This window comes from Pseudophryne corroboree, chromosome 2 (genome assembly GCF_028390025.1).
Source record: "Pseudophryne corroboree isolate aPseCor3 chromosome 2, aPseCor3.hap2, whole genome shotgun sequence".
NCBI lineage: Eukaryota > Metazoa > Chordata > Amphibia > Anura > Myobatrachidae > Pseudophryne > Pseudophryne corroboree.
The window spans coordinates 712,132,604-712,146,378 of NC_086445.1; the positions used below are offsets into that span (position 1 = coordinate 712,132,604).

Consider the following 13,775-nt stretch of genomic DNA (forward strand, 5'->3'; position numbering starts at 1 on the left):
ATAAAAAAAAAATAAAAAAAAATAATACTACGAGCCCAGCAGGGTCCTAGTACATGGAAGCGTGTGGTGGCACTCTACATGACTGGATACAAAACAAAAAAAGGCCCGTTGTGATCAACATTTCAAAGCTGTATTTGTGCATTCTTTTGTCTTGTATCCAGTCGTCTAGAGTGTCGCTGCGAGATAGAGATAGAGATAGAGATATAACTGCAGGGGGTACCTTCAATTATTGTCCATAAAGAAGGAAACCAGGCGGCACTCCAAGGATTTGTTGCAGGCAAAATACTTTATATTAAAGTGACAGTGCAAAATAAATTAGTACAGCATAGTGCAAGGTGGCTTGCACTATGCTGTACTAATTTATTTTGCACTGTCACTTTAATATAAAGTATTTTGCCTGCAACAAATCCTTGGAGTGCCGCCTGGTTTCCTTCTTTATGGACAATAATTGAAGGTACCCCCTGCAGTTCTATATCGTTTGGAGGAGGGCACCCAGGTGGATGACAGTATGATTGGGAGTGCCATAAAAATCTAAGGATAGATATATATATAGATAAAAAGGGGGAGATTATTGCGCCACTTGTGTACAATTTGTAGTCAAAATAAATAACACTCCCTATGGGTTAATACAGGGCGTCAGCTGTCCCCCAAAACACAGGGATGGTAGTTCCCTGTAGCAAAGGATTAATAACACACGGGGGGTGGGGGATAAAGCGACCGATGGTGTCTTAAAATATTTCAATAAAAGTGGATCTAGGAGATATATAAAAATATGTACTATATTTATAAAGTAATGAGTAACCAGATCGAGTGGATCTATAAAAAGTTAATTAATACATTAAAACAGACAGTTATTAAACAGCTAGACTAAAATATGAGCAGCAAATTTCTTCAAAAAATTGGGATAAAAACAACAGACACTATGCAAAATTAATACCAGTTAAAAATTAGGTCACTGCCAGGTAGCCCAAAGCGTTTCGTCATTCAGACTTCATCAAGGGGTGATGAAGTCTGAATGACGAAACGCGTTGGGCTACCTGGCAGTGACCTCATACCAAGTTAAGTTAAAATTGTTTTACATATTTTAACATACATTTTAATTTGGTATTAATTTGCATTGTGTCTGTTTTACTTTTTATCCCAATTTTTTTAAGAAATTTGCTGCTCAAATTTTAGTCTAGCTGTTTAATAACTGTCTGTTTTAATGTATTAATAAATTAACTTTTTATAGATCCACTCGATCTGGTTACTCATTACTTTATAAATATAGTACATATTTTTATATATCTCCTAGATCCACTTTTATTGAAATATTTTAAGACACCATCAGTCGCTTTATCCCCCACCGTGTGCATATATATATATATATATTTATTAATTATATATATATTAATTATATATATATATATATATATATATATATATTAATTATATATATATATATATTAATTATATATATATTAATTATATATATATTAATTATATATATATTAATTATATATATATATATATATATATATATATATATATATATATACATATACACACACACACACACAAACTGGAACACGGCACTCACAGGTCTTCATACACATGCATTCAGCAGACTTGACAACAGCAGATTACACAGCCATGTAGTGATGTCACTACATGGCTGTGTAATCGGCTGTTGTCAAGTCTGCTGAATGCATGTGTATGAAGACCTGTGAGTGCAGTGTTCCAGTTTCCGCATGCAATTTTCTCTACACGGGCACCTGGGCCTTATTTCCATTGTGGATTCGTTTGGAGTGCCAGTTCTTCACTGCAATATACACACACACATATATATATATTATATATATATATATATATATATATATATATATATACACACATACACAATTTATTACCAGTTATTTATAAAGCGCACACATATTCCACAGCGCTTTACAGAGAATATTCACATCAGTCCCTGCCCCAGTGGAGCTTACAATCTTTATTCCCTACCACATGTACACGCACACACATTCATGCTAGGGTTACTTTTGTTGGAAGCCAATTAACCTACAGTAAATTTTTGGATTGTGTTAGGAAACCGGAGAAACAGAGGGAAACCCAAGCAAGCAAGGGGCGAATACACAAACTCCACACAGTTAGGGCCATGGTGGGAATATAAACCATGACCTCAGTGCTGTGGGAGGCAGTAATGCTAACCACTACACCATCCATGCTGATCTATATTATACATACATACACAACTGTACATACATATATAAAAAGACACATAATAAAAAACGTTTTGCTTGTTTCGGAAAGAACGCTAAAGAAAAATGTTACCTGTTCCACTCTGTATTTTGATTGTGATCTAGACTTTCTTCAGTGCATGCGATGTCTTCATCAGAATGCGGAAGGACATCGTTAAAAAGTTCTGTGTAATGTCTGCAAGAGGTAAATTTTATCACACTGCAAATGTAACAAATATAATAGAAAAATAAAACAAAATACAAAGCATGGTGAGCCTACAATAAGTACTCTATTTTATCAGCAAACATCAATAGTCTACATTGCCTCACAAAATAAAGGCATAACGCAGACTAAAAAACTACATGCAAAGATTTAAATACGATACAGATTGATTTAGATTTTTTTTTTTTTACATTTATTAGCTATTAGATAGCTGATTTTTGAATTGAGATTTGGGTTCAGACATCAAACAGTTCTGAATATGTGAATTGACTATAATACAGACTGTAACTAGCTGTTTTATGTAGGATTTCTCTGTAACCCCCACTGTCCCATGTGTCTCGCTAACCTTCCTCCATTTATCTTTTCCTGTGTCTTCCACTCCCTGTGGCTTCACAGTACCGGCCTAGCAGTAGGACGGTCTGTTTATCTGTCTTCTGCAGTCTTTAGATGTGCTCTGTCACCCCTGCAGTAAAGGCAACTGACAAGCCTCTGAGGTAAGGGCTCAACAAAGTATATGAATAGGTTTAAAAATAACAAAAAAAACTGCCAGCTTCACATACTATCATGTTGAACACTTACCTCTGAGGATTATCAGTTGATGTTACTGCAGGGAAGACTGAGTGCATTGGAAAATGGCAGGCAGTAGATGAACAGACTGTGCCAAGCCAGCACTGTGGTATCTTTAAAAGGAAAATTAAAGCACTTCACCTCACACCACCCCCATCCTTGCACCATGGGTTGGGGCCACCAGACACTGCCCTCCCTGGGAAGAATGACTAATTGTACATAAACAAGTGAAAAGGTTTAATTAAAAAAAATAATTATATATATATATATATATATATATATATATATATTTATAATAATAATAGAGTTTGTCATGTTTTTAAAACAACATTGCCTTCAGTACTACTACTATCCAATAAATGGATGCTTACCTGTAATTCTCTTCAAATGTTGATGGCACTAAATGGCTGACTGTGTTTTCATTGTCTTGGTAAACAATATTTTGAGTACCCTGGGTGGTCACACTGTTTGCCAAATTAGATGGCTCATAAGGAGTGTTGTGGGAGAGGACACTCTTCTCCAATTCTTCCACGGAGGATAAAACTTGGTCCTCAGGGGAAACGGTTTGGTTAATAAATTGCAGTATGGAGTCTTCATTTACAAATGTTTCACAGTTCTTTGCAGTATCTTCAGGCAATTTTTCACTTTGCTCAATTGAGCTTCTATCCTAAAATATAATTAATAAAGTAATGCAACATATCACATATCCCACACTTAGACAATAGGCATGCTTTAAATAAAAACTTACAAGTCAAATAACTTACATTGTCTTGATCTGAATTTTCAGTGTATATAAGTTCTTTGGAAGGCTGGATATAAACAGATTTCTGCTTGAAAATTTTGGAAATCATTAGACCTGTCAAACGCTGATTTTCCATTAGTAGTGGCTTAACAAGTTTGTTGTGGCAAGGCATCAGCATGTGTATTCTAAAAGACAATATTTACAATTAAAGTAAAACTACACATACAGAATGTTAATATTTTTATAATCTTCTCAAATTTAAAAGGATTATAATTTTCAAGCTCAAAAGGGTAAATTAAATGCATAATCATAAATATAATTAAACTAAAATCAAATATAACAAAATAAAAAAAAAAAATATATATATATATATATATATATATATATATATATATATATAAAATCTCATATATAGAGATCTGAATATCTCTTAAAGCCTGACGATAAGTTTGAAAAATATCAAAAATTATGTGTAATAAATGAAGTTTTTATATATTGAACTATCAGAAAGCAAAGGTGTTATTAGCTCAGTGTAGCTTAAAGAATTCTGTATTTCAGATTATTTGGAGTTATTTTTTTATATAAAAGACTCAACCTTTATTTGTATTTAATGCATGAGTTATTTGATTACCATTTAATATGGGATCAAAAAATATCTCCTATATAATAGCCCAGATCTGAGATCTTGTGATTCATTTGCTAACGCTTGGCGGAGTCACAACAGTGGGCGGAGTTAGTCAAATGAGTCACAGATCTGGCCAAATCTATAGGACACTAGGAGCAGCTGCAGAAGCAGATAGTATGGACATGGCACAGGCAGGGTGCATACCTCCCAGCTTTCACACACACACACAGCGAAAAGGGGGCGTGGCTTTGCGGGAGGGCCCCGTTTTCGTCAGTGAGGGGGCATGCCCAGCGCTCTGTGAGCTGCTGGCATGCCCCCAGGGGCTGATTATGAGTCCGGGGGGCACAGGGTACTTGAGACAGGGGAGCCCTATCTCATTGCTGTGCATGCTGTGGGTTGGGGCGTGGCCTAATCGTGGGACGCGAGGCCACGCCCCATTATGCAAATTCCGTTTTGTTTTTTAAATGGGATTTTGGCCCCTCAGCTAGGGGTAAATCCAGAGGAGGTGGTCGCTCCCCCTACACACCCGCACAGGCAGAAGAAAGCAGGGAGACTGCTGCCTCCCTGTAACACCACAGACCTGCCAATACGCAGCAGCGTGTGCTGACTGTAGCACAATGCTGCCGCTGTTGCTGGCAGGACGGGGGAGCTTCTGAGCTGGGACAGAGCTACTCGAGCCGGGGGGGGGCCCCTACAACTGTGGGGCCAACGGTACGTACCGCCTGCCCCCCCCCCTTAATCCGGCTCTGCTGCTGGAACCCCCCCTTAATCCGTACCCCCTGATGCCCCCTCTCCCTCTGTTTCCACTATTCACCGCTGCTCTGCTAAGCAGAACAGCGAGTACAGGAGCTTTCCAACTGCCCCCCCCCCCCCCACCGCAGGACACTGCGACCCGCGGGTGGGACAGACCCCAAAAAATGGGACTGTCCCGCAAAAATTGGGACATTTGGGAGGTATGGGGGTATGCCATACTTGACCCCCACATCAGCATACTCAGCAGGGTCTCTCTGGCGGGGAGGAGCGTCACATTCTGGCACACTCCACGCTTCTTAGCTGTAGTTTTGTGGTTCACCAGCCGCTGTGCACTTTCCGTACTGCCTGTTATCTCCAGCCCCTGCGACCCCACCGCTAGCTGCAGCACTGCCACCCGCAGTGAGTTGCGCCCAGCTCCTTCACACACTTTAGCCGGCGGGTAACGCTGCAGAAGTCCGCGCTGCTTGCAGGCTCTGACTCCCTCCTCCCTCCAGATCAGCGTCTCCTGGGAGCTAACCAGTCACTCCCAGTCTCCCCTTACCATAGTGCCCAGCAGCCGTGAGGTCCACGCCACGTGCATGCTATGACCCCCTCCTCCCTCCAGCCGCAGCATCTCCTGGGGGCTAAACAGTCACTCCCAGTCTCACCTTACCACAGTGCCCGGCAGCTGCGCGAGGTCTGCGGTGTGTGACTGAGGAGGGGGGGGGGGGGGAAGTGATGCGGACGGGCAGCAGCAGTGACTCCGGTAAGACACATCTGTCTGTCACCACTGTTCTGTCCCTAATACCAATCGCTCCCGTGCCCTGTGTTCTGTCATGTCCCTGTCACCCCTGGCCTTGACCTGCCACCCTTATCCTGGCCCTTTCACCCTTATCCTGGCCCTTTCACCCTTATCCTGGCCCTGCTACCCCTATCCTGGCCCTGTCACCCCTGTGCTTGCCCTGTCAACCCTATACTGGCCCTGTCACCCCTGTCCTGGTCCTGCCGCCTCTACACTGACCCTGTCACCCCTATCCTGTCCCTGTCATTTCTGTCCTGGCCCCGTCACCCCTGTCCTGGCCCCGTCACCCCTGTCCTGGCCCTGTCACCCCTGTCCTGGCCCCGTCACCCCTGTCCTGACCCCGTCACCCCTGTCCTGACCCCGTCACCCCTGTCCTGGCCCTGTTACTGCATACCCTCCAACTACCTTTTTGGCAGGTACAGTACCCGCAGCACCTCCAGACTTCTCCCCAATGCACCACACCTCCGCACCTTCCCCTCCACCACATGCGGCACTCCACCCCTCCCCCACATGCTGTGCCTCCAGACACCCTACACCACCCGCGGCTCCCACTCCTCCGCCCCTTCACCACCCCCAGCAATCTCCAAGCCCCCTCCACCATTCACACCCCTTATATGTCTCCCCCACACCTGCCCTCCTCCACCCGCAGCATCTGCAGACACCCTCCTCCATCCGTGGTCCCCCCCTCACCCACCCCTCCCTCACCAATGGCACCCCCGCACCTGCCCCACCACCACCTGCAGCACTTCCGGACCTCCTTCCCCATCTGCCGCAACACCCGTACCTGCCCCTCCCCTACCCATGGCGCCTACGGACCCCTACCCCACCAGCAGCACTCCCGCCCCTTCCCATCCCACAGCACCTCCGGAACCCTTCACCCATCTGCAACATCCCCACACCTGCCCCTCCCCCACCCATGGCACCCCTGCCCCTCCCCCACCTGCAGTGCCTCCGGACCCCTCCCCCATCTGCATCCCCCACCCGCAGCACCTCCCAACCCTTCCCCATCCGGGCCCCACCCCCACTTCCGCCCCCCCTCCATCTGCAGCATCTACAGACACCATCCGCAGTACCCCCCGCACCCGCTACATTCTGTACATTGTGGCCTGCAGGTGCTGTTCACGCCATCGCAAGGGGCTGCGCCTCCTTCACCATCGCACACCCTTTCATTGTGCAATATTTAACCACTAACAAAGGAATGCAGGTAATAGTCCATATAACACAAATATTAAACCCCAGAAAGGCATGCAAGGGTTAAGGGGGCGTAGCCCCTTGCGACGGTGTGTGTGATGAAGCACCTAGTGTGTGTGTGTGTGTGTGTGTGTGTGTGTGTGTGTATATATATATATATATATATATATATATATATTTATTTTTTAGTATGTACACAAACTTTAAATCATGCCCAAAATATTAAAAAAAAAACATGTTAAATTAACTTCTGGCTTGCATAACTATGTATAAGAAACACATGCATTATGTGTTTAGACTTGCGTCCCACCAACAGATCTATGGTCAAAAATTTGGAAAAAAATAAATGCTACATCCAAAATACTTCTGGTCTCAAACTTTTGGGATATGGGAGACTCAACCTGTAATGTACTGTCATATATAAATTAAAACTTTTTACCTGGGAAATTAAAAAAAAACAAAACAAAAACACATACTCTATGTCGTCTTCAAGTTTCATGGAGAACGCCTTCCTCACGTTCTCATATACTTCTTCTTCACTCCAATACTTGTTGAATTCAAAAGCGTTTACTATGTGCCCCACTTCATGCAGTTCTTGTTTTTTTCCTTGCTTTAAAACATTATCGATATTGGGTCCAGAAAGCAGAATAAGCTCTTTGATGAATGTTAGTGGACCCCTGACATTGCTATTAAAAAAAAAAACAAAAAAAAACACAAATGTTGATTTTCCAATTAACAATTTTTTAAACTTTAAAAACACAAACACTTAAAACTAACCTTTGCGTTGCTTTTGCAGGATAAGCATTTCTTTTCCTCACAGAACTTCTTGTATAATGAAATTGTGGACTTTTCCTTGAAAATAGACTTCTCACTTCATTTTCTACTCCATGTGACCTAGTTGAACTAGTGGGAAATAAATCTGCCCTAGGGACAGGCATTTCTGGTCTCTGGTTTCCTGTTTCAGACTGCCTTCCAGAATCCAGCATTTGCCCCAGCTCATTAACCTGATCAGGTTTTGACAGCAAAGCATGTATGATGTCACACACTGCCTTTGAATGATTATTCATTTTTGTACCTGTAAATATATGAAACATGCAGTAGTTGTCACAGAGTTGGCAACAGAGACCTTGGGGCACAGTACATGGCTATGTCTGGGCCCACCACACCTCAATCCATGCAGCCACAAATACCTCCCCTGGCAGTGAGAGAGAAATGGTATCTGGGTAAGAGAAAACGTGAGAAAGAGGGAAAGGAGTGGGTCAGGGAGAAATAGAGAGGGTGTCAGAGCAATAGGGAGAGGGGTTAATGGAAAAAGGAAGAGTGAGAGAGGGTGTCGGGGGGGGGGGGGGGGGGGGGGGAGAGAGGGAAACAGTGTCAGGGAGAGAAATTCATTGAGGGAGAGAGAGGGAGATATTACCTAACTATTATAGCACACATCTCTCACAGGGATGTGCTTTTTGGCATGAAGCCCCTCTCAATAAACACATGCTCTGCCACAGTAATAAAACACCATGGTAATCAGTAAGGGTTGTGGGGGCATTGATAACTTTTTTTTTACCTCTGAACCTTTGAAACACACAGGTAATTGTGCCTGAGTTATCAGCTAATTCACAAGTTTTTCAACTATCAATAAAGTTGGAAGCACAATATACAATGATCAGCCTGGTATACTGTGCATGCACAGATGGGTGCTGATTATTGGTCACATGGTATAATCACGTTGGCTGTGCTTCATAAAGATATAATAATGTATTTGATCTAGTGTGTATGCTGTTTTGAACATGTGACCCAGGTTTTAGCCTGATATTTGCTTGCTATGTAGCAAAAGAAAGTCCACAGAACAAGTGGTGCAGGGTCTACACAATGTTCCCACTAACAGAAATATACGTTATGGTAAGAACTTACCGCTGATAACGGTATTTCTCCTAAATCCACAGGATAACATTGGATATGATGGAGTGACAGCGGATTGGCACCAAACGATCACTAGCTTTCAGGCCTGCCAGAATGCACCGGGCTCGTCCATATAATCCTGACCACCGACTCAGTCAAATCAGTTGTTTACAAAGCGTATACAGAAGCATTATGTAGAACCCTATTCAAGCAAAAAAACCCACATGCACACTCTTCCATGCAATAGGGAAGAGTTTAGTGAGTATACAGATTCTCAAATCAGGTGCGTCAGGGTGGGATCACTGTGGAAACCTGTGGACTTAGGAGAAATAACGTCATCAACGGTAAATTCTTACCAGAACGTACATTTCTCCGGCAGGGTTCACAGGTAATCCACAGGATAACATTGGGACTTACCAAAGTAATTTTTAGTGGTGGGGACACTCCAGGTTTAATAGGAGAACCATACGCCCGAATTGAGCATCATGAGAGGCAGAGATATCCCAGGCATAATGTCTGATTGATTGTGTTTATTGGAAGCCGTGTAGCTACCTTACATATCTGTTCTGCTCAAGCACAATATTGTGCTACCCATGAAAGACCTTCCTTACATGTAAAGTAAGCAGAGACATTAGCCGGGACAGGGAGATCAGCTTAAGAATATGCTTCTGAAATAGTCATTCGAAGCCATCTTGATAGCGTCTGTTTAGTAACAGGCCATCTCCTCTTGTGAAAACCGTAGAGGATGAAAAGAATTTGTCTTTCTAATGGCACTGGTACAATCCATGTAGGTACTTAATGTCCAGCGACTCATCTCCCGCAGAAAATCCAGATTCCTGAAAAACAGGGACCATATTATCTTTAAGGTGGAATATAGATCACTCCTTAGGAAGATACCCAGACCCAGTTCTGAGAACTACTTTATCTGGATATTATCAGAATAGATTAGCATGAAAAGTGCTCCTAAATCTGAATCTCTTCTAGCTGATGCCATAGTCACCTGAACGAGAACTTTAGCGGTCAACCATTTAAAATCAACTTCTCTTAGTGGTTTAAACAGAGCAACTTGACAGGCTTTTGAGGACTAGATTTAGATTCCCTGACCCTGTAGTAGGAAAAGGGGAAGGTTGAATGCGCAGCATTCCCTGGGAAAAAGTGCAAACATTCTGCAATTTTGAATTTTTCTTTTCGGAACCATAGAGTCAAATGCTGACACTTGTATTCCCAAGGAAGCCACCGCTAAACATTTATCTATTCCTGTTTGAAGGAATGGAAAAAACCCTTGAAAATCTGCAAGATTTCGGGTCCATACCTCTTATTGCACCAATGCATATAAGCTTGTCACATTTGGTGATAAATAAGAGTTAATTAAGTTTTTCCTTGCTCTGAGCATTTGTGAGAATCCTCTGGACCTCAGTATTTAGATTTCAAAAGCCACGCCATCAAAATGGTTGATCCAGATATTTGTGATAATCAAGGACCCTGTCTTAGTCTGGCCGTAGAAGAAACAGTAAAAGGTATTCAACATTTTCTGCGGATATGTGTACGAAGACCTTCTGGGCCAAGCCGGGGCTTATTAGGATCCCGGCATCTTTATTGCGTTTTCCTCACTATTCTGAGTAACAGGATGATTTGAGAAACACATAAGAGAAATAAATTTCCATTAAAAAAATATCCACAAAGATCACTGTTTTGTTACTGAAAAGATTATGGCTTTTGTTCAGATGGGACACCATGAGAATTATCTCTGGACAAGCCCATTTGTCTACCCCAGTCTAAAATGACTTTAGGGTGCAAAGCCCATTCATTTACCTGAATGGTGTGTTGACTGAGAAATCAGCTCTGTAGTTTAGGACTCTCTGAACAAACCCTGAGGACAAGGCTGGAAGATGGAGTTCTGCACATTATAGTATGTGATTTAACTCCTTCCTCGATATTTATCTCCGTGTTCCTGTCTAAAAGTTAAGGTACACTACTGCCATTTCCTAATACTTGCAGATCTGGACCAATCTTCCTTTAGGAATATCTCGTACCTAAGACAGGACACAGTATATGGCCTGAAGTGCTAATAAAATTATTAGCAGGCACCTTTTTTATGGTCCATAATCCAGAGAATCATAATTTTACAGAGAAATTACCTCCTTAGTCGAGAAGACTTGTATTTGTTGTCAGGATTTCTCCACCTGATACCAAAAAGAAAAAGGTATCCTCTCATCTAGATGGAATGTCTGTAGCCCCCAGGCTACTACTTACCTTTTTTTGCCAGTAACAGTACTTGTTTGTATACTGTCCATCTAGCCCGTCTACACCACCTGGTATTCAGACGGTCTTGCACACGGTGAATTTAACCAGGTACAACACTGCTTAATTTACAACACCATTGAGATTGGACATATTCAGTGTGATGCGGCCTTAGATGGAGGAGATACTGGAAAAGTCTTGAGTGGAATTATGACCACGGCCTCATGTGTATTGTTAACACCATCAAACCCATAATTCGCATTGCTGCGCAAATCAATATTGTTTGACATTGTAACCACTCTCCTAGTTTTTCCTTGGATATCTTGTTCCGAGGTAACTATTTTCTGCAAACTCAAATTCAGTATAGCCCCACCGTGAGTTATGTTATGGAACCAGAGATGATCCCAATTACAAATCACACATGTCTCAGCAGACAAGTTATTTGTATGTTGTAGATGACACAGAACCTTTCCTGTATTTGTGTCAGGATAGGAAGGTGGTCAAGGTATGGAAATTTTTCTTAACCTCTACTAACGGAGATAAATTGCCATAATCATTTTGGTACTCTTGGACTGTGGCTAACCCAAAAGGTTTTTGCTGAAGGATGGTAAACCTTGAGATAACACTAATGGACAGCGTTATAGGAGCCTGAAGGTAAAATTCATGACTTATCCAGGAATACCATGTATTATATTGGCTCCTCACCAAACTATGGAGTTGCCTCCACGTGAACCGTGTTACCCAAATTTCTCTGTTTTTGAAATTGATAATGGGGCGAGGGATTGTTTTGGACCCAGGTGGGAATAAACCCTCCATTGTGCATGGGTTACTGGAATGACAATTCCCGACAAAACGTTTTCTGAATTGCTTAATGCAAAACCCTCGCCTAAGCCTCTACCCGAGATGGGCTGAAACCGATTACCTTTTAGGAGAATGGTTCCAGAAGTGAAAATATAACCTTAGAGATACTGCTTCTTTTACCCAGGCATCTACTTGTAGACTGCTATCAATCTGTGCAAACGGAAGAAGTCGGCCCCTTATACTTCTGGAATCAGCCAGAAGGAGACCTGCGCCAACATACTGATGGCCTCTGGTTTGGAAACTGGCCTCTGGTTGCCTTTGCTTCTCTGCCTTACCAAACTTATAGTATTAAGGCTGTTACGTTCCTTTATTACAGACAAGGCCGGACCAGACCCGATTTTGGGGTTATATGTGGAAGGCAGAGAGTTGCTGGAGCGGCTCTTTCCAATATGCGTGTAAGACGCTGTTAGGAAAGATCACTCAAAAAAGCAGACTATTGCTCGCTGGATTTGTAGCACAATTCAGCTAGCGCATTCTGCGGCTGGTCTGCCGCAGCCTAAATCTGTAAAAGCCCATTCCACAAGGAAGGTGGGCTCTTCTTGGGCGGCTGCCCGAGGGGTCTCGGCTTTACAACTTTGCCGAGCTGCTACTTGGTCAGGGGCAAACACGTTTGCAAAATTCTACAAATTTGATACCCTGGCTGAGGAGGACCTGGAGTTCTCTCATTCGGTGCTGCAGAGTCATCCGCACCGTTTGGGAGCTTTGGTATAATCCCCATGGTCCTTACGGAGTTCTCAGCATCCACTAGGACGTCACAGAAAATAAGATTTTACTCACCGGTAAATCTATTTCTCGTAGTCCGTAGTGGATGCTGGGCGCCCGTCCCAAGTGCGGATTGTCTGCAATACTTGTACATAGTTATTGTAAACTAAAGGGTTATTGTTGAGCCATCTGTTGAGAGGCTCAGTTATATTTCATACTGTTAACTGGGTATATTATCACGAGTTATACGGTGTGATTGGTGTGGCTGGTATGAGTCTTACCCGGGATTCAAAATCCTTCCTTATTGTGTCAGCTCTTCCGGGCACAGTATCCTAACTGAGGTCTGGAGGAGGGTCATAGTGGGAGGAGCCAGTGCACACCAGGTAGTACTAAAGCTTTGTTAATTGTGCCCAGTCTCCTGCGGAGCCGCTATTCCCCATGGTCCTTACGGAGTTCCCAGCATCCACTAGGACGTCAGAGAAAATACAGTTCCCCAATATCCAATGGGACTTAAGAGAAAAGTGAAACCACATGGGTGAAAAGGATTTTGGAAACGCACGCAATTGAATACAGATGGTCGAATAGTGCAGCTTTTTTGGCTAGCTGAAAAACTCTGCACTAATTGAATACCCCTTACAGGCCACACCTCCCCCATATTACCCCCAGAAAAGCCCAAATTACAGTCTCCCCTCCCTATTCCTCTGCACACACACAGCCCCCCATTCATCTGCACACACAGCCCCCCTCCTCCCCATTCATCTGCACACACAGCCCCCCTCCTCCCTATTCCTCTGCACACACACACAGCCCCCCTCCCTATTCCTCTGCACACACACACAGCCCCCCTCCCTATTCCTCTGCACACACACACAGCCCCCCTCCCTATTCCTCTGCACAACCACAGCCTGCCCCCTCCCTATTCCTCTGCGCACACACACACAGCCCCCCCCTCCCTATTCCTCTGTGCACACACA

General features: G+C 43.3%; 1 protein-coding gene across 1 annotated transcript in view; it reads right to left on the minus strand.

The window, feature by feature from the left end:
- The window catches only part of LOC135051127 (uncharacterized), a 30,937-nt gene that overhangs the window by 15,751 nt on the left and 1,411 nt on the right, over nucleotides 1–13,775 (minus strand). The window contains exons 2-6 of the mRNA XM_063957282.1: nucleotides 7,882–8,179; nucleotides 7,581–7,790; nucleotides 3,777–3,939; nucleotides 3,384–3,679; nucleotides 2,317–2,418 (exon numbers count right to left, since the gene is read on the minus strand). Coding sequence (XP_063813352.1) covers nucleotides 2,317–2,418; nucleotides 3,384–3,679; nucleotides 3,777–3,939; nucleotides 7,581–7,790; nucleotides 7,882–8,171 — 1,061 coding nt within the window. The 5' untranslated portion in view covers nucleotides 8,172–8,179. The remainder of the gene's footprint in view (nucleotides 1–2,316; nucleotides 2,419–3,383; nucleotides 3,680–3,776; nucleotides 3,940–7,580; nucleotides 7,791–7,881; nucleotides 8,180–13,775) is intronic.